The sequence below is a fragment of the Oryctolagus cuniculus genome, chromosome 16, assembly GCF_051225735.1.
Source record: "Oryctolagus cuniculus isolate XC-2025 breed Fujian yellow rabbit chromosome 16, ASM5122573v1, whole genome shotgun sequence".
NCBI lineage: Eukaryota > Metazoa > Chordata > Mammalia > Lagomorpha > Leporidae > Oryctolagus > Oryctolagus cuniculus.
In genome coordinates, this window is record NC_142882.1 from 20,379,167 (window position 1) to 20,405,177 (window position 26,011).

The following is a 26,011-nucleotide window of genomic DNA, read 5'->3' on the forward strand; positions in this document are numbered from 1 at the left end:
CATAGGATGAGGGTGTCCCACGTGGCGGCTTAAGCTGCCGAGCCGCACTGCTACTCCCCATGGAGTATCACTCAGCCAGGAAAAGGAGTGAGGCTCTGACACCTGCTACCACCACGTGGGTGGACCTCGAAAACCTGACCCTGAGTGAGAGCAGCCGGACGCTAGAGGCCACACCACGTGCGACTCCACGGACAGGACAGGCAAAGCCACAGGGCCGGGCAGCAGAGGAGGGGCCGCCAGGGGCTGGGGGTGGGGAGCGACGGCGGAGGGGAGGGGGTCCCTTCTGGGGCAATGACGGCGTTCTGCAAACAGAGGGCATGGTTGCACAACACGGAGCGTGAGCTGCAAAGTTACGAGCGGTGATTTCTGCTCTGCGTGCATCTCGCCACATTATAAACGAACACTCGTTAAAAAAAAAATTAAGAAGTCGAACCAGGACGAACAAGAAGGCTTTGCCAGAGCAGCTCTGGAATGCTCTCTGCGCTCTGAGGAGCTGTGGTTCCCCAGCTCTCACGCTCTGCCAGGGAGGGGGCGCAAGGCAAAGAGGCGGCGGCAGGGGGCGGCGCCGGGGGAAGCGGGCATCCCGTATCCGAGCGGTGGTTCGAGTCCCGGCTGCTCCACTTCCCGTCCAGCTCTCTGCTAGTGTGCCTGGGAAGGCAGCAGAGGGAGACCCAAGCGCCGGGGCCCCTGCCACTCACGTGGGAGACCCCGAAAGAAGCCCCTGGCTCTTGGCTTTGACCTGGCCTGGTAGCTCTGGCTGCTGCAAGCATTGGCGACTCCCAGGCCCGCCGGGGCCTCGTGCAGGCGGAGCGGGGCTGCCCGCCTCAGTCTGGCAGGGGAGCCAGCGTAGGCCGGGGGTGATGCAGGGGGCCTCCGGGAGCGCAGCGCGGCTGTTTCGTTTATATAAGGCCATAATTTGAAGCCGCATGTTTGGCGGATGAAATCATCCTCTAGCTGAGAGCAGGCGGAGGCTGCGGCTGCAGCAGACGCGGGCCCGGGGCTCGGGTGGGAGCCGGCCTGTGTCCGCGCTCGCCCTGCGTTTCCTTGCGCCTGCCGACGCTTTTTTTTTTTTTTTTAAGGGCGGAAGTTACAGAAAAGATGGGCGCGCTGACAGATGACAGACAGGCGCGGTGTCAGAGTCGGCCAATCCGTGCAGCTCCAGGAGCCGACCTGGGGGACAAGCAACTCAGGAGCTGCCCCGAGCCCGCGTGGAGGAGGCCCTCGCTGGGGGGCGGGCCAGGAGGAAGAGGCCCCGCCCACGGCCCGGAGCTTCGCCAAGGTGGGGCGGGCTGGCTGGAGTCCCCGCGCGCGTGCAGGACAGGACCGACCGTGGGAACTGGGCGCTGTGACTGGGGGCCCTGCAGGCGCACCGCGGCCCGGGGCACCATGAAGCTGCCAACAGCGCCCTCGGCGGCGCACAATAGGTCGATGAGGGCCTCCCCAACATCCGTGCGGGCCCAACCCTCGTAGCGTGGCCCCAGACGTGAGGAGCTACAATGGGACAAGCTACTGGGTTAGACTGGGTCCCAAAGTCAATGACAGGTGACCACACAAGAGAGGGACCCAGACCCACAAGGAGGGAAGGCGGCACAGGAAGATGAGGGCGGATGCCAGAGTGAGGCGGCCTCCTGCCGAGGACCCCCAGGACCCCAGGAGACGGGGAGGACCCTCCCCCGCAGCCCGCCCACACCTTGGTGTGCGACCCATCTGAAGCTGACTCCCCAAATGCGCACAACAGCTGGAGCGGGGCCAAGCCGCAGCCAGGAGCCGCGTCCCAGTCTCCCACATCAGGGCAGCCGGGACCCAGCGGCCGGAGCCGTCCCAGGGCGTGCGAGCAGGAAGCCCAGGGGGCGAGTGAAGCCTGCCCCACGTTCCTAGTGTTCAGCACACCTGGAGCGTGGCCGCCCGCCACGGCAGGCCCAGCGCAGGGCTGCCGGCCATCAGCAGGCTGCAGGAGCACTGGGGTGCCACAGCCTTCCTTGAACACCCCCAGGAAGCGCACCCCAAGGCCCTCCCGCCACTGCTGCCAATTCCACGCCTGCAAGGCCTGTGAACACTGCTGTCTGTAGAAACGCGTCTCCTTCCTCCCCACGTCAGCCCCAGGACGTCCCGTCGCGTCTGAGCTGCTCGCATCCCCCACCCCCAGGCATGTGCTGGGGTCACTGCTTCCAGAACATTCCAGCCACCAGCCTCTGGCTCCTGCTCACTCCCCTGCCCCCCAGGACCACCCCCATCAGCCTAGCGTTCCCCTCCTGTGACGCAGTGGGCGGGCCCAGCCTCAGAGAACACAAGACACAGGGAAAACCCCGGGCCAGGCGCATCCCGGGGCCAGCCTGCCCCAGGGAACACTTCTGGCCACCCCGGGGAGTGGGTGCTATTGGTGTCTGGTGGGTGGAGGCGGCTCAGGACGCTGCCCGCTGTCCCGTACTGCATGGGACCGTCCCCAGGGCCAAGAATGAGCCAGGCCCTGGGCCGGGAAGCAGGGGCCAGGAGCCCCCGAGGGCCGGGCGGTGACTGCGGACCTGGAGGCAGGAAAGTGCCCAGAGGGGACAGTGGCTGGGGCCTGCGCAGTCGCAGCACCGGGAGCGGGACGTGCCCAGGGCTTGGTGAGGGCGGACTCGGAGCCTGGGAACAAGGAGCCCAGTGTGGCCTGGGGGCGGGGGCGGGGCCGAGGGAGGGAAGGTCAGAGCCCAGCAAACAAGGGACAGGGTGTAGGTTTCCGCGCCAGCCCAACAGGGGAGCCCCGCGGGGGGGGGGGGGGGGGGTACTGAGGCAGGGGCACCAGGACCCAAATGGGGTGCACATGGCACGTGGACCATGGGGGAGGGGAAGGCGGTCCAGGTGGAAGTGGGGTCCCGGGCGGAGCTCACGGAGGCCTGGATCAGGCCCCGCAGGCAGGTGAGCTCCGGTTACAGGCAGGGAGTGCAGAGCCACAGGTCCCCGAGGGTGGCCAGGCCCTCGTACCCTCCCAGTGACCCGTGGCTCGGGAAGAAAGACGCCACAGAGCCCTTGGGGTCCGGGTGCTCCTTGGGCTGAGTGCCCAGCCTGGGGCGGCTGCTCTGGTCCTCGGAAAACCTAAGGACACAACCCCAGGGAACCCTGGCTTTCCCAGGCCCCTGGGGACACCTCGCTCGGGGACCGGGTCTGCCCCACAGGCTGCTGGGGGGGCGGCAGCTCTCCCACTGGCCTCCCTCCTGAGCCCTCAGCGGGCCAGCGACTACAGGCTGAGCGTCCCTCACCCGGAACGCCGGGGCCACAAGTGATTCAGGCCTTTTGGGGTTGTGTGATACCTGCCCTCGGGGATGGGACCCACGACTGAACACATTTCACGCCTCATACAGCCCTCGTAGGCACAGCCCGCAGGCATGTCCCACACTAGCCTCAGTGTGCTCGTGGTTGAGAGAGAGGCAACCAGCTAAATCTTTAAAAAAAAAACAAACAACTATTTACCTATTTAAATGAGTGACACAAAGAGCGCGAAGCGAGAAGGAGAGACAGGAGCCCTCCCCTGCTGGCTGGCTCCCGAGATGCCTGGCAGCTGGAGCCGGGAACCAGGAGCTCCATCCGGGTCTCCCACGTGGTCGGCAGGGGTACAGGGCCGTGGGCCATCCCTACTGCCCTCCCGGGAGCATTAGCTGGGAGCCGGAATCAGGAGCGGAGCACTGGGACCAGAACCGGCCCTCGGACACTGGGTGCTGCTGTCGCGACCCCACCCGTGCAGTGTGTGTCCGGAGGTCAGGCGGGGATTTTCTCTGTGGGGCACCGTGTTCTGTACTCAGAAAACGTCGCATTTCGGGGCATCTCACCTCAGGGAAGCTCAACCTGCCTCCCTTCCAAATCTACTTGGAGACCTCGCACCAAGGGCCCCTCCGGCTCTCCTCACGGGCGCTCCCCAGGGACTTGGGAACCTCTCGGGGCTCCACGCGCCTGCCGGCTTCACTTCCCCAGATGCACTCTTCCGCCCAACGCCCAACACCGCTGCAATGCGCGCACCTCATTCCACCTCTTGCAACGGCGCCCGCCCGGGAAAGCGCAGCGGGCAGCGGCTTGGGTCCGCAGGGCTTGCTCTGGGACCCCAATACCAAAATCCACAGATGCTCAGGTCCCCTCCAGCCCACTCCCGCGTCCTGTCCCAGGACTCAAACTCTCCCTACAGGGCCTGTGATACCTACTGCGGTGCGGCCGTGACAGCCCCGGCGGCTGCACGGTGCTGTTCCGGGAGTCACGAAGAGGAACGGGAGTCCCCGCGACTGTCCCGGAGGTAGAGCGCCGACTGTATGCGCAGGTGCGTGCATGGAGTACAATCTTAAAACATTTTTTCACTGTCTTGAAAAGACATCCAGTACCCTTAGCCAACGCACCCCTTTTCCCAGTCACACCGGCCCCCGCAACTGCTCTGTATTGGTTCCTGGTCCGCACCTCTGCCGCTCTGCCTGGGCGGCCAACTCCAGCCCCGTCTGCCCAGCACTTCCGGGCCCCGCAGGGCTGCCTGCTCCCACGAGCCCACAGCGGCGACTCCTTTTCCCGACCTCCCCTTCCTAGAGTGATTGCCAAGGTCACCACACATGGAAAAGTCAAGGGCTTGACACACAGTATCCCAACTGGCTTTTCCTGTCCCTGGAAAGCCTGGCACACTCTCAAAAAAAAATTTTTTTTTAACTTATTTATTTATTTAAGAGGCAGAAGAGGCAGAGAGGCAATGAGAAATAGAGAGCGGCCATCCACTGGCTCACTTCCCACATGCCTGCAACGTTTGGGCAGGGCTGCGACCCAAGCCTGCAGCTGGGAGCCCAACCCCAGCACTTGAGCCATCGCCCACTGCCTCCCGGGGTGCGCACCCACAGGAAGCCGGCACTGGGAGCGGAGCCCGAACTGGTACCAGCCATGATGGGGTGTGGGTGTCCTGACAGCCGAGCCACAGGCCAAGCCCCCCCCCAAACTGACCCTTGCACCCCCAGAAGTTGTCGCTGGCTTGGCAACGGCTGGGCAGGAGGAGCGGCTAGGCTGGGGCTGCTGCTCAGCGTTCAGGGGTGCACGGGACACCCCCACACCCAACAAGCCAGCCCCAAACGTCAGCACTGCCGAGGGTGAGAAACGACGTTCAATTATCAACAAGAAGAAGGAAAAAAAACAAAAACCAAACCAAGGGGCCGGCCCGGTGGTGCAGGGGGTGGGGCACCTTGGGCCCCGGCCATCCACGGGGGAGCCCGGGGTGAAGCTCCGCCTCCCTCCTTTGGCCTGATCCAGCCCTGGCCATTGTGGGCATTTGGGGAGTGAAGAGTTCTTCCATCCTCTGTCACTCTTCCTTTCCAATAAATAAAAAAGAAACAACCTTAAAAAAATAAAGATCCCTACCTCACACCTGAGGCCACCACATAAAGACCCCTACCTCTCACCTGAGGCCACCACATAAACACCCCTACCTCACACCTGAGGCCACCACATAAACACCCCTACCTCACACCTGAGGCCACCACCCTCGGAGGCGGTTACCTGAAAGGCAGAGGTCAGGCAGCTGACGGAAGTCTCCCATCTGCTGGCTCACCCCCAGACCTCTCCAACAGCTGGGACTGCAGGGCCAGGCTGACACCAGGAGCCAGCGCTCAGCCCAGGTGTCCCACGTGGGTGGCAGGGACCCCAGGTATCTGAGCACTTGGCCTGGCTCCCCTGGCCCTGGCACGGGACAGTCACCAAGAAGCCCGCCCCAACCCCTCAGGGGTCCCCCGGCCTCCCATCTCGTCCACCACAGGACTGTTCCCGTGACGCCCGCGGGCCGTCCTCCTGGCCTGACCAGCGGGCGCTGCTCCCACGGCCCCTGGGTTTCCGCATCTGGCTCCGGCCATCACGGCCTCCCTGCTGATGAAGTGAAGACCTTCCAGAACCTTTGCTCTTTCCAACCACCTAGGACAGCAGAGGCCGCGGGTCCATTAACGGAGTGGCTCCCTGACGCCCAGCCCCCGGCCCCAGCAGCGCTGAGGACAGAGCCCGCCCCGCCCCGTCCTGTCTGCAAGCTCCGTCCACCGGGCACACAGAGGGTCCTCGGCCTGACCCTCAACACTGGCGGTCTCCAAAAGGCGCATGGGGGGCCAGGGGCAGACTGGGTGTTTGCCCTGGTGGTCGACGCCCCCCGCCCCACATCAGAGCCGCTGGGTTTGACCCCTGGCTCCAGCTTCCTGCCAATGAGCGCCCTGGGAGGCAGCAGTGGGCCCCACACCCGGCCACCTACGCGGGAAACCTGGATGGAGCTCCTGGCTCCTCGCTCTGCCTGGCCCAGCCCGGGGGCACGGGGGAGTGAACCAGCAGACAGGCACTCTCTATCAATAAAGAAACAATGCCGGCGCCGCGGCTCACTAGGCTAATCCTCCGCCTTGCGGCGCCGGCACACCGGGTTCTAGTCCCGGTCGGGGCGCCGGATTCTGTCCCGGTTGCCCCTCTTCCAGGCCAGCTCTCTGCTGTGGCCCGGGAGTGCAGTGGAGGATGGCCCAAGTGCTTGGGCCCTGCACCCCATGGGAGACCAGGAGAAGTACCTGGCTCCTGCCATCGGATCAGCGCGGTGCGCCGGCCGCAGCGCGCCGGCCGCGGCGGCCATTGGAGGGTGAACCAACGGCAAAGGAAGACCTTTCTCTCTGTCTCTCTCTCTCACTGTCCACTCTGCCTGTCAAAAAAAAAAAAAAAAAGAAAGAAAGAAAGAAACAAAATTTCCCAAATGTTCAGATGAAGGAAAACAAAAAGAGAGGCAGGGACCTCAGAAAGCCTTTGCCCCCAAAATAAACTGGTCTCTTAATTCCGCTTGCTGTGAACACCTTGAAGTCCCCTGGCAGACTCCCGTGTAAAATGCCAGCCCCGCTTCCAGTCACCTCTGAAGGGTGGCCCAGGACCGGGAAGGCTCCCTAACAGGGACACTCCAAAGTTGCCGTGGCCACTGGACCCGCTTGCCCCAGAAGTGCTTATTTCAACATGTGATGGGAAACAGATGAGCCTGCTCTGAGTGCCGGCTTCCCACGAATCCCGCTTCTACCTCCAAGTCACCTGTGCCCCTCACCCAGCTGACAGGCTGAACCGTGTCCCCAAGACACACCTGTCGGACTCCTAAATGCCAGTATGTTTTAAACAAAAGATTTATCTATTTGAAAGCCTGAGTGTCAGGAAGGGGTAAGGGGTAGCGGGAGAGGGCAGAGAAGGAGAGGGGGAGAGGGGGAAGAGAATGGGGAGGCGGGGAGGGGGAGATTCCATCTGCTGGTTCACTCTCCAAATGCCCGCAACAGCCACAGCCAGGCCAGGCCCAAGACAGGAGCCAGGAGCACGATCGGGGTCTCTCATGGGGGTGGCGGGGGTCTGAGGGCGTGGGCTGTCACCAGCTGTGTCCCCAGGCACATCAGCAAGGAGCTGGATCAGATATGGGATGCGGGTGTCCCAGGTGGCGGCTTAACCGGCCATGCCACGACGCCAGCCCTGTGCACTTTAGAAGGCGGCGGCATCTGGAGACGGGGTCTTTCGTGGTTCAAGTCCACAGTGAGGTTCTGAGGGGGGACCCCTGTGGAAGGAGCCAGGCACGGAGGAGAGGGAAGGTGGCCTGAAGACAGAGGGAGCAGACAGCCTCGTCCCAGCCAGGACAGAGGCCCCGACGGGACCGCACTTGCCAACACCTGGGGGCTGGCCGCCGGCACGGGAGATAGCGCGGTCCTGGCACGTGGCCACGCAGTCTGCCGTACCGCGTCACAGCTGCCCTGGCACGGTCCCACTCAGCCAGCGCAGCCATGAAACACCCGGGGCCGGGCTGTCCCCTCCACACGCGAGCCGGGAAGTAGGGCAGGGCCGGGAGTGGCGGGCTGAGTCAGCCCAGGACAGCTCATTCCCTGCGCCGACGAGCCCACGGGGCCTGCCCTGAATCACCGGCCTCGGCTCCCCTGGGCTCGGGCTCAGAGAGTCCCGCCTGGGAAGCGTGCGCCGGCCTGAGCCCAGAGGCTCCATCTCGGGTGGGCTGAGCGGAGACAGGGCCCTTTGTTCTGCCACGCCGGGGACGGCAAAGGCCGAGGACAAGGGCCTGTCTTGCTCTGGGCGGGGGCTGCCTGGCACAGCTGCGGGGAGGGGTGCTGGGCACACAGAGGGTGGTGGGCGGCGCGCAGGCAGCACCCAGAAGGGGCCGGCATTCCCAAGGCCCCCAAGCGTGCCTTGTCTCCCATGGGGGGTGAAGCGTCTTCCCTGGGGGCCGCCTCCCCGGGTGGGGGCTTCTGAGGACAGGACGGCCGCCTCTAATCTCGGGAGGCGAGCCCAGGGCCTCGGGAGAGGCAGGTGAGTCCCCGCACGGAGACAAGGGACAAAGGCGCCCGCTGTGCCCATGGCTTCCTCCTCCGCCGTCCAGCCCTGGGGGCTGGACGCACGGTTCCTCCTTTTTATCTGACCCGTTCCCTCCCGATAAAACCTGCCTGCATGGCAGAACCCGGGGCCACGCGCCTTCCCGGGTCCCACCTTTGTCAACAGAGACCCCCAAAGGCCCGCTGCGGTGAGGGTGGGCCCGAGCAGGAAGCCGGTTTTATGCCAGAGAGCTGGGGGCACACAGGGCGGCGTGTGAAGATGATCTTGGCTGACATGACTCTGGGGAGGGAATACCATTGGCGCCTAATGCATGCGGGAGCCAAGGATGCCCCTGGCATCCTAAAGCGCCCCAGAGTGGTTTGAGATGGCACTGTGGAGCCACGGCGCCACCTCCTCGTCACCACAAGGTTTCCAGGAGCCGCCCGTGGAGCCGTCCCCTGCCGGGGCTGTTTCTGTGTTGGGAACAAGGACCCTCTCGGTGGCAGCTGGCGCAGTTGGAGGGGTTGGACAAGGGGCCGGCGCTGTGGCGCAGTGGATAAAGCTGCCGCCTGCAGTGCCAGCATCCCACGTGGGCGCTGGATCGGGTCCCAGCTGCTCCACTTCCGATCCAGCTCTCTGCTATGGCCGGGGGAAGCAGTGGATGATGGCCCAGGTCCTTGGGCCCCTGCACTTGCGTGAGAGACCTGAAAGAAGCTCCTGGCTCCTGGCTCCAGATCGGCCCAGCTCTGGCCTTTGCGGCCATCTGGGGAGTGAACCAGCAGATGGAAGAACTCTCTCTCTGCCTCTGCTTCTCTCTCTGTGTAACTCTGCCTTTCAAATAAACATATCTTAAAAAAAAAAAAAAAAAAAAAAAAAAGAGGGGTTGGACATGCCAGTGCCTCCAACAGCTCCAACATGGAGCGGAAACCTCGACTCACGCCATGAGCCCCCCCCCCCAGGCTGGGGCTGACGCCTGTGCCTTGTCCAGGTGTGGCGTGCAGTCAGCCACCTCTTTCAAGGAAACCTGCTGGCGTCCCCCTCCTCTCAAAGCTTGCACTGGCTGTCACTGATTCTGCCCCCTTTGGCACAGCACGCATGGAGAGAGTGGCGTTCAGGGCTGCCCTGAACGCCACTCTCTCCGTGCATGCATGGAGGGGGGGGCACTAGAATGTCCCTCCTACAGGGCCGTGTCCACCCGGATCCACGGACTGCCAGGCTGGACCTGAGGGAGGGTCCTGCCTTGGGATTTCCCACCAGAGGGTGGAGCCTACATTTTGGGAGCAGGTGCACCTGGTCACACGGAGACCCCAGGGAGGGGCCACGCCGGAGACACAGAGGTGAACCACCAGGGTGGGCTCCATGCAGGGAAAGCACTGGGAGAGGGCTCCGTTCACTCTGCACCTGCAGAGAGACCTGGGCGGGGCCAGGGCTCCCACCACAGTGGTCCCCCCAGGAAACCCTGAGAGGCGGCGTCAGTGGGCCGGGGTGTGCCCCACAGTCAAGGGGTGCAGCAGGCAGGGCTGTGCGTCCTGGGGCAGCCCGCCTCCCATCAGGGCCACCACGCTGAGAAAGGGGGGCTCTGCACATGCAACCTGCCCAGGTTCTCCCACAGAACGCGCTGTCCACCTGCCCTCTGCTCCAGCAGACCCCAGGGAGGGGAGCAGAGAGAGACCACCGGCTGGGGGCCCTGACCACAGCAGCCCGAGGACCGCCCATCAGGCGGCAAAACCACACTTCCAGTCGCCCAGGTCACTCCGGCTGCTCCGGGCCACCTCAGGATTGCAAGGATGACCCGGCCAGGAAAGGCCCCTGGGAAGATGACAGGGGCTGGGAGCAAGAGGCACCCTCCCTCGAACACCCTGGGTCTTGGGGGCGCCCAGGAAGGAGCCCGGGCACGTGGCCGCCTCTGCTTCCCCAGGGCTGAGCTCACAGCCGCGGGGGAACACGTTTCCTGTAGGGCGTTTTATCCATTTAAGTCCAGGGATGCGACTCAGGGGAGGTGGGGGCGGCACGGCTGCTGGCTCCCTTCCCAAACACAGCTCGGACCCCGCTGTGGACCCTGATGCTCATTCATCCCTCCCGGGGGACACCCCCCACAATGCAGCCAGTCCCGTCTCAAGAGCAGTTTCCAAGACAACGGGTGTCGCATCCAGGGTGCAGGGACCCAGCCCCAGGCTGCGAAGTCAGGAAGGGGAAAGTGGGGGCGCCCGACTCTCCAGGGCTGCACCCCAGCAACAGCCCGGGGTGACTGTGCGGCCCGCATTCTCCTCCCCACACCCTCCCTGGGCCGCCCCCGGTTCCCGCCGGGTCTCCCACCCCCGTTCCTCCCACCCAGCCCCCGCCGCGCCCCTTCCCCATAGCCGGCTGCCCCATCAGTGGGCTCGGCACCGCACACACCGACTGAGCGCCCACTGGGTGCCAGGCGCCGCCATCGCGGTGGCGGACGCCCCCAGGCCGGCCGCCGGGGCGCCCCCTACCCCCCGCCGCACCCCAGCAGTCCCCCCTCCCCCGGCCGGGGCCTCGCGAACCCCGCCCCCTGCCTTCCCTCCCTCCCACCCCGTTTCCTGCGACCCCCCAACTACCACCGAAGCCACGTCCTCTTCGGAGAAGTTGCTCCAAGCCACAAGACCAAAGCTCCCCCCGCCCCCAACGGTCGCGCACTCAGCCCCCCTCAAGCACCAGCCCCTTTCTCCTTCTTCCCGTCGCTTCCACGCCGTCTCCTGCAACCTTTCCCCGGCCCCCAGCCCCGTTTCCGCCCCCTCGACCCCTGCCGGCGCGGCCCCCACGACCCCCTCAACTCCGGCCCTCCTCCCGCCTGCCCCCAGCGCCCGCTTCGAGCCGGAGCATCCAACCCGCGGCCTCCCGGACTCACCTGGGCCTCGGCCGCCGCGCGCCGCCGGTCCCCGGCGGGTCCCTGCCCGCACTCCCGCTGCCCGCCCGCTGCTCCTCGGGCCGCTCCGCCCCGCCGCGCCCGCCGCTCCCCCGCGCGCTCCCGCTTCCGGGTTCCGGAGGGGCGGAGCCGGGGCGTGACGCCAGCGCGCCTTGGGGGCGGGGAGCCACGAAAGCCCCGCCCCTTCCTGCCGCCTGGTGCCCCGCGGCCACAGTCACCGCTTCCCGGGGCGGGCGGGCCAGACCAAGTGTAAGGGGAGAAGGGGGAGGTGCGCGCGCAGGAAGAGCCCACCTCTCCCTCAGCCGGCGCTCGCGCCCTGCGGACACCCCTCTCGGGCTTCTCGACATGGCCCGACCCGCGGCGAGGGGCCGGGCGGGGCCGTGAGGAGCCGGCCTTTGAGTGGAAGGCGGGAAAATGGATTCCTCAGGACGCGGCGGCGCTGGGTGAGTGGCGACGACGCGGGCCTGGATTCCTGGAAGCCCGAGGGGGCGGCCGTGGCCGAGGGTGGCTGAATTGGAGGGCGGAGACCCTTGGGGCTGGGCCACAGCCGATTCCCCCGGGGCCGCGGCGGAGGCTTCTGCGCATGCTCGGGGGCGGACTCCTGCCGGGGATGCGAGTTCGAAACCCGCGGCGTCCGGGGAGACGCGGGGTGCCCCGGGGCGCGTGGGTCAGCCTCGGAGCGGGGCTGGCGCCGTGGGGAGCAAGGGCAGACGGGGCCCTGTCCTAGAACCTCAGGGCTGCAGAGTCCTTTCCCGCTCACACCGGGCCCGGGGCCCACGCGGGGCTCGGCCGTCCGCGCGTGGAGGAAGGCGGCACGGAGGCCTCTGACGCCTGTGGGCTCCGGCTGAGCGCCAGCGCTGGCCCGCACAGCTCCTGGCCCGCCTGGGCTCCGCCCCGTGGCGCTGTCCCTGCCCCTGCCCCTGCCCCTGCCCCTTTCGGGGCGGCTCAACCTCGCCGCCGTCGCCCCGGGGCGGTGCTGGGCCCGGGCTCCCGCCGGGGGGCTGCTCTGGGGCTCCGCTGTTCCCGCGGAGCCGTGACCCCGGCCTCTCTGTCTGTCTCCCAGGAAGCCCTCTGCGGCCGCGCCCGGCACTCCCGGTGCTGCCAAGGCCAGAGCAAGACGGGCACAAGGTGAGCCCCGCGCGCCGTGGAGGGCGGAGGTCGCGGCTGTCTCCCCTCGGCCAGGGAGGAGGGGCTGCGGCTTCCTCACCCGTCGCCCCGGGGTCCTGGGTCGGGTCCTCCAGCCCCGCGGCCGGGCAGTGTCAGGGCGGTGCCTGGGGTCTCGGGGCGCGGGGTCCCGTTCAGCTCCGGGGGTCACAGGCTGGGCGCCGAGACCGGGAGCTGAGTTCCGGATCCTAGATCAGAGTGCACGTATCTGAAAGTCAGAGACAGAGATCTTCCCTCCAAACGCCTGCCGCAGCCAGGGCCGGGCCTCCCAGGAGGGTGGCAGCGCCCAAGAACTCGAGCGCAGCGAACGGGTTACCCGGAAGCCGGGATGAGAAGTGGAGCTGGAATCCACGCCTCCACGGCCAGCTCCCCCGCCCCAGGCTCCCCTGCCTCTGGGAGTGCAAAACCGGGGCTCCGGCCACGGTGCACAGCGCCCCCTGCCTGCGGGCGCCGGGGCTTCATCCCAGCGTCTCCCAGGTGGGGGTCACACCCAGCACTCGGGAGACCTCCTTACCGTGGGCCTGTGGCTGTACCGGCGGGAATTAGTCCCGATGAGCCCCTGGCTTGTCGACCTGGCCCAGGAAGGCTGTAGGCATGGCCGTCACAGGAGGCGGGGCAGTGGGGGACGCGGCCCTTGGGTGCCCTCCTCCCCCACTGGGGTCCCCACGTCCAAGTCCCGGCTCCACTCTGTTCCAGCTCCCTGCGGCTGCACCCCGGGAGGCCGCGGTGACGGCTCGAGGACTTGGGCCCCTGCACCCGCGGGGCAGACCCGGATGGAGCTCCTGGCTCCTGGCTTTGGCCTGGCCCGGCCCTGGCTGCGGCAGACATTTGGGGAGTGAACTAGCAGATGGGCGTTCTGCCTGTCCGTCTCTGTCTCCTGCCTTTCACGTGAAGTGGAGCAAACTCAGCGGACAGATTGATTTCCTGGGAACGCGAGCTTGCCCCGCTTCCGCACGGTCTGTGGCCGCAGTAGCCGCACATCCGTCCCGTGGGGCGCAGCGTGGCTGACGGGGTCAGGGAGACCATGAGCAGGGCAGCCCCTCGATTGCCATCCAGGGCGCACCTGAGACCCCACCTGGTCCTGCCCTGGCCAGGCCTCTGCGCTCACCCTCCCCGCAGACACGGCTCCTCCCACTCCGGGTGCCCAGGGCGACTCCCCAGCCCCGCGTGAGCTGTGGGTGCGGCTCGGGGCTGCTGCTCCGGGCTGAGGGCGGGGTCAGCGCCGGATGGGGCAGTGCCTGGACCCCAGCTCAGGGCAGGCTGGGAGAGGAGCAGGGGCAGCTCCGTGCTCGGGGCGGAGCGGGAAGGCCGGCTGCACTTGCTCAGGGGCGGGGGGGGGGGTGTCTGGGCACAGTGGGGGGTCCCCGTGGGCAGTGTCGCTGCCCTGTTGTGAACCTGCCGTGTGGCCCCCGCAGGGGGAAGAGTGGTGGAGTCCCGGTACTTGCAGTATGAGAAGAAGGCGGCCAAGAAGGTAACGACCTCCTGTTTCCCGTGAACCGGCTCTGGACGCGGCTCGGGGCGACCCCGGGGTCTCTGCCCAGCGCCCCCGAGGGCGGCAGCCCCTCCTGTGTGGGACGGGACGTTCTTTGGCTTCCGACCCAGCACCCACCTGCTGGATGCCCAGGGTCCGCCGTGCCCAGCAGAGTCTTGATGCACAGCTGGCATTAAAAAAAAAAGAAAAAGAAAAAGGCTTCGGTTCCTCCATCCCTGGGGAAGACCCGTGTGGAATTCCAGACTCGGCTTCGTCCAGCCCTGGCCACTGTGGCCATCTGGGGAGTGAGCCCGAGGGTGGGAGACCTCTCCCTCTCTCTCCCTCTCTCTCTCTCTCTCTCTCTCTCTCTCTCCCCCTCTCTCTCCCTCTGCCTCTCTCTCTCTCTCTCTGCCTCTCTCTCTCTCCCTCTCTCTCTCTCTCTCTCTCCCCCTCTCTCCCCCCCTCTGCCTCTCTCTCTCTCTCTCTCTCTCTCCCTCTGCCTCCCTGTAACTCTGCCTTTCTAACAAGTAAATAAATCTTTAAGCCCTGTGGGTATTGGAGACAGCCTACAGGAGCTCGGGCCTGGGCCCCAGTGCAGGGGCAGAGTTCCGCCCCGGGAGGCAGGAGACAGTGCGCGGTGAGAACGCGCCTTGTCCGAGGCCTGGTGGGAACAGTGCACGACCCAGCGCCGTGCTGTGTTGGTTTTAGTTCTATTTATTCGTTTATTTACCTGAGCGACACAGGGGCAGAGCAGAGAGCTCCCGAGCCTCTGGGGAACCCCCAGACACCCGCGGTGCCCGGAGCTCACGCAGGTCTCCCCCAGGGAGCAGGAACCCGGTTATGGGGGCCGTCACCGCGGACTCCCGGGGGCTGCTGGGGCAGCAGGTGTTGTCAGGAGCTGTACCGGGTGCAGAGGCCGGGCTCTCTGATGGGAGACGCGGGCGTTGGGACCCCCGGGCTCCACACGGCGCCCCCACTGCCTGCTCTGTCCCAGGAAGGAGCTGCTGGAAACAGATGCCATGACGCTGGGGTTGCTCGGCCGTCCCAGCTGTGCGTGGTGCACGCACGGAGCTAGACGCTCATCTCTGCCTCTCTGAGGTATTTTTAAGATGCACTTACTTACTAGGGGGAGAGAGAGAGAGAGATCTTCCATCCACTGCTGGGCTCCACAAATGCCTGCGCCAGGCTGAAGCCAGGAGCCCGGAGCTCCATCCGGGTCTCCCACGGGGTGCAGGGGCCCGAGACGTGGCCTTCCTCTGCTGCCTTCCCAGGCGCCTCGCAGGGAGCTGGCTCGGGAGCCCGGAGGAGCCAGGGTTCGAGCTGTGGGCTGGGCGCCGGGTCCGAAGCTCAGCTTGACCCGCTGTGCCCGGTGTCCGCCCTGACGGACTCCTGGGAGAGCGCTGTGAGGTCGGCCTGAGGGAGAGGCCTCGCACCGCTGTCTCCTTCCCACGAACGACTGTGGGGGAGGTCACAGCCCAGACAGGACGGCCTCAGAGGGGCCTGGGACGCTTGGCTACGGCGCCCCCATGTGTCTCGCATGGGGCACAGTGAGATCTTTGAAGGCCGTGTTTTCATTTTAAAGTAATTTCTCCTGAGCTTATTTTTAATAATTTCTTTAATTTTTTATTATTTATTGGAAGGCAGAGAGACAGACACAGAGGGCTCCATCCACTGGTTCACTTCCCAAATGCCCTCCGCGGCCAGGACTGGACCAGGCCGGAGCCAGGAGCCAGGAGCCCAGTGTGGGTGCAGGAGCCCTCCTAGGGTCTGCATTAGGAGGAAGGCGGAGCCGGGGCCCAGGATGGGGACTCGAACCCGGGGAGCGGGATGTGGGACGTGGATGCCTTCACGTGGGGCCGCGCGCCCACCCATGTTTGAAGCCGCGGTGTAGTTTACATGGCTCGGGTCCCTGCAGCCGTGTGGGGACTGGGGTGGCGCTCCTGGCTCCCGGCTTCAGCCTGGCCCAGCCCCAGCGTGGCCGCCATGTGGGGGGTGAACCCGCGGATGGAAGGTTCTCTCTCGCTCACTCGCTCGCTCTGTGTCTCTCCTGTCAGAGAGGCAGGGAGATAAATCATAGAGATAAATAAGGAAAGCCTAAATCTTAACAACAACAGAGAAGAGTGCCCTGGGCACCCTGTGGCCTCGGGTGGACAGAGCGGACGCCGCGCCCGCCGCCCGTCGGGGAGACGTCCTAGGGTTTCCTGCGCGACGGTCGCGTCTGCACAACGCAGGGCTCTGGTGTTCCCTTCCGGCCTCTGTGCCTTTTCTGGCTTATTCTAGAACGTCCCCTGGGAGGGGAGGGAGGTGTGGGCGGGGCCTTGTTCTGGCTCCTTCCAGGGTTCTTGTTGCTGTTGGTTATGGTCATTGTGGGCCGGGTCTCCTGCATGGCTCGCTTGCTTCTCTGTAAGTCTCGCAGATGAATTCCTGTACGACCTGGCTGCTCCGGCACGCGTGTGACAGCCAGGGCTGGGCCCGGCCCACGCCAGGAGCCGCAACTCCATCCGGGTCTCCCACAGGGCAGCCGGGCCCCTGCTGCACCTCCCGAGGTGCCCATCGGCGGGAAGCTGGAGTGGAGAGCCGGGTGGGACGTGAGCCCAGGCTCCCCGCCAGGGGCGTAGGCGGCCCCAGTGACCCCGACCCGCTCTGCTGATCGCCCGCCATAGGCGAGCCGTCCCTATGAGGTGACCCGAAATCAGCCCCTTGGGATGGACACCCGCAGGCACCTGGTGACTTCTGTCCTGTGCGCACGAGATCAAGTCTCAGAGCTCTGACTCTCCCTGCCCCGCGCCGACCCCAGCAGGGCCCCCAGGGAGGAGGCCGCGTCATCCCCTGACGACCCGTGTCCCCTCCCAGCCTCCTGCAGCTGACACAGCGAAGACCAGCGGGAAGGCGCCCGAGGGCGGGAGGAAAGCCAGCCAGCCCCAGAGGAGCCGAGGTGCTGGGTTGGGGCTCCCTCCTCCTTCCTGGGAGGGGTCAGGAGGCTCAGCGGGGGTGGGCGGGGGGAGGAGTCACTTTGTTCCTGCGTGGCCGTGGAGGAGAGCCGGCTGCCACTGTGCGCCTCTTGGCCTCTGGCCGATGGCCTGCAGTGGGAGAGCTTGAGATACCTGTGACACAGGAAACCGGGAATCAGGGCTGGCCCATGCCTTCCCGTGACCCCCTGTGGCGGGAGTTCACGTCCAAGTCCAGCGGTCATCCCTTCTGAGGGCGGCGCCCCCGTGATCCTCACCCTCCCCGGCCCCTCCCCTCGGCGCTGCCTTGCTGGGCCCCCACGCCTGAGCCCCCACCCACAGCCATAGCTGGCGCACATGGTGCTCACTGCGCGTCCACGTGCTCCCTAGGGAAGTGCGGGCAGCGCCTCCCGCACAGCCCTGCCCTGCCCCCCAGCCCTCACTGCCCCCTCCCCACTGGGACTCAGGAGAAGCTGAGTGTAGGAGGGAGGGGCGCCCGCGGGGGCACCCACCTCACCCAGGGCTCCCTGGCGTCCTCGATGGCCGGCAGATGGCAGCGGCTTCGGGAAGGGAGACCTGCAGTCGACCATGCTGGAAGGCCACGGCGCGGCCCCGCCCGACCTCGACCTCTCCGCCATCAACGGTGAGAGCCCAGCTCAGAGCTCAGCCCGCTCCCCTCGCCGCCAGGGCCACGGACCACGGGGCTTCCCGCACAGCCGCTCCCCAGCCGGCCCCGGCGGCCGCGGTTCGGTTGACGAAGCTCGGAACTGGCCGAGCGTCCAGCAGAAGCCGGCCTTGGAGACATGGGCTTGGATTTTGTTTTCCTGTTAGATGTGTTATTTAGTTGAAAGGTAGAGTGAGGAGGTGGGGGGTAGCTGGACATCTTCCATCGCTGGTTCACTCCCAGAACGGCCGCAGCAGCTGGGACTGGGCCAGGCTGAAGCCAGGACTCAGGACTCCGCCGGGGTCTCCCACGTGGGTAGCAGGTGCCCGCCCCTGCGGCTCTGTGGGCCCCTAGCAGGGAGCTGGAGCGGAAGCAGAGGCGCCAGGACTTGAACAGGCTCCCACGGGAGGGGTGTGGCCCGCGGCGCCTGGGCCCCCTCACGGATCTGTGCCTCTTCTGTGCCCCTCTCTCTCAGACCGCAGCGCACTCAGGAAGACCCCCCAGCTGGACAGGTCGCTGTCCAAGAGGGCGGAGTCGGCCTCCTTCTCGGCCCCGCGGAGGAAGGGCCCGGTGAGTGAGCGAGAGGCCGCCGCCCGGGCTCCACGCGTCTGCTTGGCTCCTGCTTGGGGCCTGGGGCGCCCAGAGCCCAGACAGCCGTGCCGTGAGCACAGCCGTGGGGACCTCAGCTGTTCTAGATCGTTCCGAGGGGAAGTTCCCCGAGTGCACGTACTGTGTGGGGGCCAACCTGGGGTCTCGGGTCCATCTCGTGCCGGCGCTGTGCCGCGCAAGGGGTCAGACAGGCGCCTGCCCTGGGTGGGGCCGGGCCCAGGGGACGCAGGACGCTGTCCTGGCACCAAGGTGGTGGTGGGGTGGGCCGGGCCCCCTCTGAACTTTGATTGACAGCTGCTGCTCTGTCCCTCTGGAGTGGAGGGGCAGGCCCGCGGCACGGGCCACTGAGGGGCTTCCTCCCCCCAGGACCTCTGCGAGGAGATGGAGCTGATGGAGTCGCAGACGCTGCTGCTGACCCTGCTGGCCGTCAAGGTGACCGCGGCCTGGCCCGGGTGTGGCGCGGGGTGGGGGGGCGGCCCCCGCTGACCCGGGCCGCGCCTCTGCCCCCTCTCAGATGGAGAACGGCCTGGCCCGCTTTGAGGAGCAGGCAGAGCGGGATTTGCTGCGCCTGGGCCGGGAGCGGGAGCGGCTGCGGGAAACGGCCCACGCGCTGCGGCGCCGGCTCCTGGTCTCGCAGAGGAAGAGGGAGCTGGCGGGAGCCCTCGCCGCCCAGGTCAGCCGCGGGCGCGGGCGGGAGGGGCTGTGCTGGGCTCTGCGGCCCCACGGGGTCTGGGCCACGAGTGGGTGTGCCCCAGCGGAGCACAGGGCGCTGAGGGCCAGGGCGGGCCTGCCCTCCCGTCCCTGCAGACACGAGCTGCCCCTCCCCTCCCCTCCCCTCCTCGGAGTCCCGGGCACAGGACTGGACAGAGGTCTGGGGAGCCGGCATGCGGCCACGGGGAAGGCCAGGAGGGCCCGGGTCGACTCCGGCCCCGCCCCTGACCCCGGCTTCCTGCTCGGCCTGGATCCTTGGGCAGCAGGCCGGCTCCAGCACTGGGTCCCTCCACCCACCTGGGAGTCGCCTCGAGCCGCGTGGGCATCTGGGAGGGACAGTGAGGGGAGGTTTCTCTCCCGCTCGCTCTCAAAAATACAGATCAAACCCATTGGTTTTGCAGAACTTTGTAATCCATGTATCCTTTGGTTGTAACATGCATTTCCCACACACTGTTTTAATGATGTATTTAGTAACTTGAGAGGCGGAGTTACAGACAGAGAGGGAGGGACAGAGGGGTCCCCATCCACTGGGTCACTCCCCAAATGGCCGCAGTGGCCGGAGCCGGGCCTGAGCCCTCCCCGCGGAGCCTGCGTTAGCCCAGGTCCGTGTCCCGCCCCCAGCGCTGGGCAGGAAGCGGGGGTTCAGCGTCTGCGTGAGCTCTGGGGGACTCAGGGCTCGGAACAGGTCCCTGTCGCTCCCCCACGCGGCCATGAGGGCCCAGACCGCCCGGGCGGGCAGGACAGGGCGGAGGTGGCCCCGTGAGCGCGGGCGGCGGAGGCACACGCGTGTTTGCGAGGCGCAGCCTGGGCCGTGCCCGCGAGCGGGAGGTCGGGGGCGCCCAGCGCAGCCTCAGAGGCCCCCGGGGGCCTGCCGCGTCCGCCTTGGGGAGCCCAGGGGTGCTGGGGGCGCGGACGGTGACGTCCTGTCTCACGGCCCCTCCCTCCCGCCACAGACGGAGCTGCTGCGGCCCTTCGAGGCGGCGGCCGGCCGCTTCAGGGACGGGTACACGGCGCTCGCCACGGCCCTGGACGGCACCCGGCACGAGCTGCCCGTGCGCTCCGTCCACCTGGAGGGGGGCGGCCGGCGCCTGCTCGGTAGGAGATATGTCGCAGCCGCGCGGGGCGGCCTTGGGGGGGAGCGGCGGCGTGGGGGTCCGGGTGCTGCACTTCGCCCTCTGTCGTCCTTGTCACCGCGGGCAGAGGGCGCTGCGGGCAGCCTGGGCCCCTTTCCTCCGGCGCTGACGGCCCCCTCCCCTCCAGATGCCCTGCAGCCTGAGCTGAACACCGCGCACCGCCTCCTGGGAGAGCTGGGGGTCGCCAGCGCAGAGCCCACGCAGGCGCTGGCCTTGCTCAGCGAGCTCCGGGGCCTGGCCATGGAGAAGGACGTGGAGCTCCGAAGGTATCCCGGACACCCTTCCCGCCCACGGGGTGCAGGGGGGCAGCCGGGGCGTTTGTGGGGCCCCTGGCCCTTCCCACTGCAGTTCCCACCCAGGCTGGCTGCGGGCTCCCAGAGGGTGCCCGCCCCGCCCCCACGTCCAGCTCCCTGCTGGGCCCCCTGGGGAGCAGCTGTGAGGACTCAAGTGCTCGGGCCCTGCCTGGATGCCCAGCGCTCTGGGCCACCTGCGGTGGGGTCTCCGCCCAGCTGAGGGTCTGCCAGCGGTGGGGGTCTCCGCCCCGCTGAGTGTCTGCCCGTGGTGGGGGTCTCCGCCCAGCTGAGGGTCTGCCCGCGGTGGGGGTCTCCGCCCCGCTGAGGGTCTGCCCGCGGTGGGGGTCTCCGCCCCGCTGAGGGTCTGCACCCGTTCTCTCCCAGGAGCTTCGCCCAGGTGCTGGAACTGTCGGCCGAGGCGAGCAAAGAGGCCGCCCTGCTGAACCAGCGCGCCTGGGAGGAAGCGCAGGGCCCGGCGGCCCCCAGCCGCTGGTACTTCCGCGAGGACGGCGCCCGCGGGGAGCGGCCCCTCTCCCAGGACGAGCTGGGGCCCCTGTGAGCCCGGCCGCCCCCGCCCGGAGCCCTGGCCTCGCCTGGGGTGCCCTGGACAGTTGAGCACTTTATCCGCTGCCTGGACCGTGTTGTTTGCCGCGTTGAAATAAAACTGTTCTGCACTGGAAGCGCGCGTTTTGTGGGTGAGCCCGGCTGGGCGGGGCGCGCTGTGTCCGGGTCTCCTGAGCTCCCGACCCCGGTCATCACGGGGCGGTGCCTGCAGCTGAAGACTTTGTGCGATTAAAAAAGTTACATAGATAGATAGACAGACAGACAGACAGACTGAAGGTAGAGTCGCAGAGAGGGAGACTGAGCGAGATCCGTCCCTGGGCCGCTCCCCGGACGAGCATCATGGCCTGGGCGGGGCCACATGGAAGCCGGAGGCAGAGACGCCACCCAGGTCCCCACGCACGCGGGTGACGGGCACAGTGTTGGGGCCACCTGTGCCAGGCTCCTCATGGTCCCTGCACCGCTGGGCTGGGACCAGCCTTACCAAACGCTGCTGTCACCTGGGGGGGGGCTCTGCTGGTCACAGGCACTGGGCCCCGGAAGGGAGGGTCAGGCTGTCCCCGGGCCACACCTAGACACCTCACAAGTGCTCGCGGGGTGCGACAGCCCCGCTCAGAGAGGCTCACACACTGCCCCAGGTCACCCAGCAGCATAGCAGGGGGCCCAGGCCTTGAACTTGCAGCCGCGTGAGCCTGGGCTTGCCGGGGGGTGAGCAACGAGAAGCCAGAATGGATCTTTGACACAGTGAGCTGGAATTTCCAGCTCAGAGCAGGGGAGAGAAAACCACGGCGAGGGAGGAAGGGTGCTGGGCCGGACGCGTCGCCCTGGGAACACCCTCCACCCCGCCCCTGCTCACCTCGGCTCCACGCTCCTCTGTCCGTGAACGTGGCTGCTCTGGGGCCCACACAGTACCGTGTCCGTCCTTCTCCGTCTCCCTCACTCACATTCGCTCCCGGACAACCCTGCCTCTGTGCACAGGACGTCAGATGAACCCCAGCGGTGCCGGCCCCACCCCGCTGGACACAGACATCCATGGCCACCAGCCCAGGTTCCCCTCCCTTGTCCTGGCCATGGCCTGTGCCCCTGGCTCACATCCAAGCCCTTCGGAGTCTGGTTCTGAGCTTGAACTTCATACTTCGTTTCAAGTCTGTCCCCACACAGTCGCGTGCTGAGGCCCCCGGGGGTGACACCGGCCGCTCCTGAATTTTGTGGGGACACAGCTCAGCCCAGGATACCCCCGCCCCGCCCCTCCCCGCACATGCTTGTTAACAAAGGAAACTGGAGGCTCGGGAAGGCGGCTGACCTGCTCACAGCAAGGAGGCACAGATGTTAAACCCTGTCCAGTGCTCACGTGTCTTTAAAAGGTATCTGGGGCTGGCGCTGTGGCGTAGCCGGGAAAGCCGCTGCCTGCAGCATACGGGCGCCGGTTCGAGGCCTGGCTGCTCCACTTCCCATCCAGGTCTCTGCTGTGGCCTGGGAAGGTGGTGGAGGATGGCCCAAGTCCTTGGGCCCCCTGCACCCGCGTGGGAAACCTGGAAGAAGCTCCTGGCTCCTGGCTTTGGACCAGCTCAGCCTGAGGCCATTTGGGGAGTGAACCAGCAAATAGAAGACCTCTCTCTCTGCCTCTCTAATAGGTAAAGAAATCTTTTTTTTTTTTTTTTTTTTTTTTAATCTGAGAAGCAGAGAGAGCTGCCACCCACTGGCTCACTCCCCAGACGTTCACAGCAGCCAGGGCTGGGCCAGGGCTGAAGCTGGGGGCCAAGAACGGAATCCGGGTCTCCCGTCTCCCCAGTAGGGGCCAGGAACTCCACTGTCTGAACCTTCACCTGCCGCCTCGCAGGCTGCACGTTTGCGGGAGCGCTGGAGGCAAGAGCTGGGGCCCGGGCTTGAACCCGGGTACCTTGATAGAGGATGCAGGTGTTTAACCGCTAAGTCACGAGTTCACTTTGAACAGGAAAGCCAAAAAGACTTCTTAAGAGGGCTGCCTTCTTCCTACCTACCACACACCACAGTTCTTTTTTTTTTTTTTTTTTTTTTTTTTTTTTTTTTTTTAAGATTTATCTATTTATTTGAAAGGCAGAGTTACAGAGAGAGAGAGAGGTCTCCATCCGCTGGTTCACTCCCCAGATGGCTGCAACAGCCAGGGTTGGGCCAGGCTGAAGCCAGCAGCCAGGAGCTCCATCCGGGTCTCCCACGCAGGTGCAGGAGCCCAAGGACTTTGGGCCATCTTCCACTGCTTTCCCAGGCGCATGAGCAGGGAGCTGGACCAGAAGCGGAGCAGCCGGGACTTGAACTGGCGCCCATATCGGATGCTAGTATCGCAGCCAGATGCTTAACCTGCCACGCCACAGCGCCGGCCCCTGCAGCATTTCACAGAAGGGGCTCGAGCAGCCGTGGATTCTGGTATCCATGGGGAGGGAGGGTCCAGAAACCAATCCCCTCCTCCGGGGGGTGGATGTGGAGGGGGAGGAGGCCACCGCCCGGCACCTGGCTGCGTCTGGGAGCTGGGTGACCCAGCAGGGGCTGTAGGGAAAGGCCTTGTTGGTACAAGGGGGTGAGGGGGCCCCGCTTCCTGTGGGGGTGCCATCTGCTTGTTAGAATAACTCCTCAGGTGGTAGGGAAGGTGCTGGCTGTGGACCGGGTTGAGTGGGGGGTGTGGGTGGTCTGGGTGACGGGGCAGGGGCTGGGGGAAGGGCGTCCCAGTGGGAGAGGGGCAAGAACAGGGGGACTGGCAGGTAGTTCTTAGGGGTCCCACGGGGCTCATCCACACAGCTCTCAGACAAGGATGGCCGAGCTATCCCTGAGAACGGGGGCAGACGGCACCGGGGGGGCATCTGAGCCAGAGCATGGACACCCAAGGTCGAGTCCTGGCTCCGACCCAAGTTCGAGTCCTGGCTCCGGCTCCTGACTCCAGCTTCTGCTAATGCACCCTCTGCTGATGGCTCAGGGACCCGGATGGAGCTCCTGGCTCCTGGCTTCGGCCCGGCCCGGCCCAGACCTGGCTGTTGTGGCCATTTGGGAGCTGAGCCAACAGGTGGAAGATCTCTCTCCGTCTGTGTGTAGCTCTACCTTTCGATTCAATGAAATAAATCTAAGGAAAGGAACTGGGGCGGGGGGGACACCTGCTCAGAGCACTCCCCCTGTGGGTACACGGCTGCCACCATGTCCTCTGTCCCCTCCCAGCCGCAGCAAATCCTGCCTCTTCTGGGGGCCGTGGACGTGGCCAGAAGACCCTCAGAGGACTTGCCTGTGCCTGGTGGGGTGGGGATAAGAGTGGGTGGGGAGGGGGGGAGAGCAGGCTCAGGCCTGGGACCGGAGGGAGGACCAGGAGGGAGGCGACTGGGTCCAGGGAGGGAACAGGGAGGGGTCTGGGGGAGGACCCACGGAGGGTTGGACCCTGGCTGGGGACCAGGCGGGTCCTGGGGGGCTGCCCAGCTCAGCCGGGTGGCGGCAGCTCAGACCCAGGCCCTGATGCCAGCCTTGGGCCCACCAGCCCTGGCCCCCCGGGCACCGCACCCCCTGCGGAACCAAAAACTGCGGGTCGCTGCTGCTTCCTCGTGGGACACACAACCGCAGGCCCCATGGGTTGCCCCGGGCAGTGGGGGGTATAGCCTGGGTGTCCTCTGGGGTAGAGGTGTCGGGGGAGGGGGCTGGTCCAGAGAGCTTGCCGCAACTTGTCTAAGGCCACACGGCCTCTGCCAATGGCGGGGGACCTGGGGTCCTGTCCCCAGGACAGAACAGGAGAGGGGGCGCCCTCCACCCCACAGCGCCTCCTCTTGGCGTGAGCCAGACTGTGGTCTTGGGTGGTGGTCTCCGGCTGGGCCTGGGTTGGGAAATGTCTTGCCTATACGCATGTTGCCGCCCCACGTTTCTGGCCAGGTGGAGTGAATGAAGCCGCCGGGAGGAGAATTTCCCGCCAGCTACTTCGTAGGGGGAGATTCGCAGGGCGGCCCGGGTGGGCTTCACCACCTGTTAGCTTCTTCGGGTAGCTCTTGTGGCCGAGATGACAGCAAACAGGTAACCCGCGCGGACTAGGTGGCGTCCTCGCTTCTAGTGGGGTCAAAGGTGGGAAGGAAAGATGGCAGACAATGCTGATTTTTTCCCCTCCTGGACGTTGAAATCCTGCAAACTTGTGCACTCGTTTCCGGACTGGTACCTGGGCTCCTGCACCTGCAGCGCGTCTCTAACTTTAATCCAGCAATGTCCAGGGCGCAGTGCTGTTGGAGGCCACCAGGTGGCGCTCTGCCCTTACAAACCGTGACCTGGTCCTGCCTGTGGAGGCACAAGTTGGTAGTCTCTTTGACTTTACAATGAGTGAAATGCAACCCACTGGTGTGTCCCAGGACGGAAGCCCGGTGTGGGCAGCGGGGTGAAGACTCTAACCACGATCTGAGTTAGGGCTGGAAGAGGCAGTCCCCGCTCAGCCTGGGCTACGTATGTGTGAGCCCTGGGAGTCAGCCGGGGGCCAGGCACTAAGACCGTCGTCCACTAACGAAGGCCACGTGTGTGACCCGAGGGCCCTGAACGGTGGCCGTTGCTCCAGCTGGACAGAGCTGAGCGTGATCCTGGGGCCAGGGCCTTCTGCGGCCAGCGCTGTGGTGAGGCAGCGGCACCCTGACCCCACCGAGCCTGCTCCCGCAAGCATTTCAATTGAAGTCCCGTTTAATGGTTTTGTTTATGCTTTTTTTAAATAAGATGTATTTATTTATTTGCAAGTCAGAGTTACACAGAGAGAGGAGAGGCAGAGAGAGAGAGAGAGAGAGAGAGAGAGAGAGAGAGAGAGAGGTTTTCCATCCGCTGGTTCACTCCCCAATTGGCCTCAATGGCTGGAGCTGTGCCAATCTGAAGCCAGGAGCCTCCTCCAGGTCTCCCACGCAGGTGCAGGGGCCCAAGGACTTGGGCCATCCTCCACTGCTTTCCCAGGCCATAGCAGGGGAGGAGCAGCCAGGACTTGAACCGGTGCCCATACGGGATGCCGGCACTGCAGGCCAGGGCTTTAACCCGCTATGCCACAGCACCGCCCCGTTAATTTTTTTTGGAAATATTTAAGGAGATAGAAATGCGAATACATAGCTTTGATCCTCACACACGTAGCCCTGTATCAAATGATCACTCTGGCGCCGGCGCCGCGGTGCAGCCGGTTAAGCCACCCCCTGCGATGCGTATGCACTGATGCCCACATGTACACGCATGCGTGGACGCACACACACACGCATGTGCCCATATGCATGCATGTACCATGCAGTGTGTGCACACAATGTGTGCATGGGCA

The 26,011-nt window shown here is 65.9% G+C and overlaps 2 protein-coding genes across 16 annotated transcripts in view; one reads left to right on the forward strand and one right to left on the reverse strand.

Moving 5' to 3' along the window:
* The window catches only part of MYO9B (myosin IXB), an 83,362-nt gene extending 70,850 nt beyond the window's left edge, over window positions 1-12,512 (reverse strand). For 11 of the 12 annotated variants that reach the window (XM_089315826.1, XM_089315822.1, XM_089315825.1 and 8 more), the window contains exon 1: window positions 11,168-11,304. The gene's annotated coding sequence lies outside the window, so the exon portion shown is untranslated. Of the gene's footprint in view, window positions 1-11,167; window positions 11,305-12,392 lie in introns of those variants that run through there. The other variant, XM_089315821.1, reaches the window with a different exon arrangement.
* HAUS8 (HAUS augmin like complex subunit 8) lies at window positions 11,367-20,858 on the forward strand. Of its 4 annotated transcripts, none has more exons than XM_070058957.2 (11): window positions 11,367-11,628; window positions 12,249-12,313; window positions 13,765-13,820; window positions 16,674-16,755; window positions 17,319-17,411; window positions 17,908-18,002; window positions 18,408-18,473; window positions 18,556-18,714; window positions 19,706-19,847; window positions 20,013-20,151; window positions 20,563-20,858. In XM_070058957.2, exons 1-11 carry the CDS (start codon window positions 11,600-11,602, stop codon window positions 20,735-20,737), a joined length of 1,101 nt encoding a protein of 366 aa, XP_069915058.2. In that variant the 5' UTR covers window positions 11,367-11,599; the 3' UTR covers window positions 20,738-20,858. The 4 variants fall into 4 exon arrangements, with proteins under 4 accessions (XP_069915058.2, XP_089171953.1, XP_089171954.1 ...); XM_089315827.1 differs by having other exon boundaries at window positions 11,389-11,628; window positions 20,566-20,858; XM_089315828.1 differs by lacking the exon at window positions 12,249-12,313 and having other exon boundaries at window positions 11,390-11,628.
* Window positions 20,859-26,011: the final 5,153 nt, after the last annotated feature.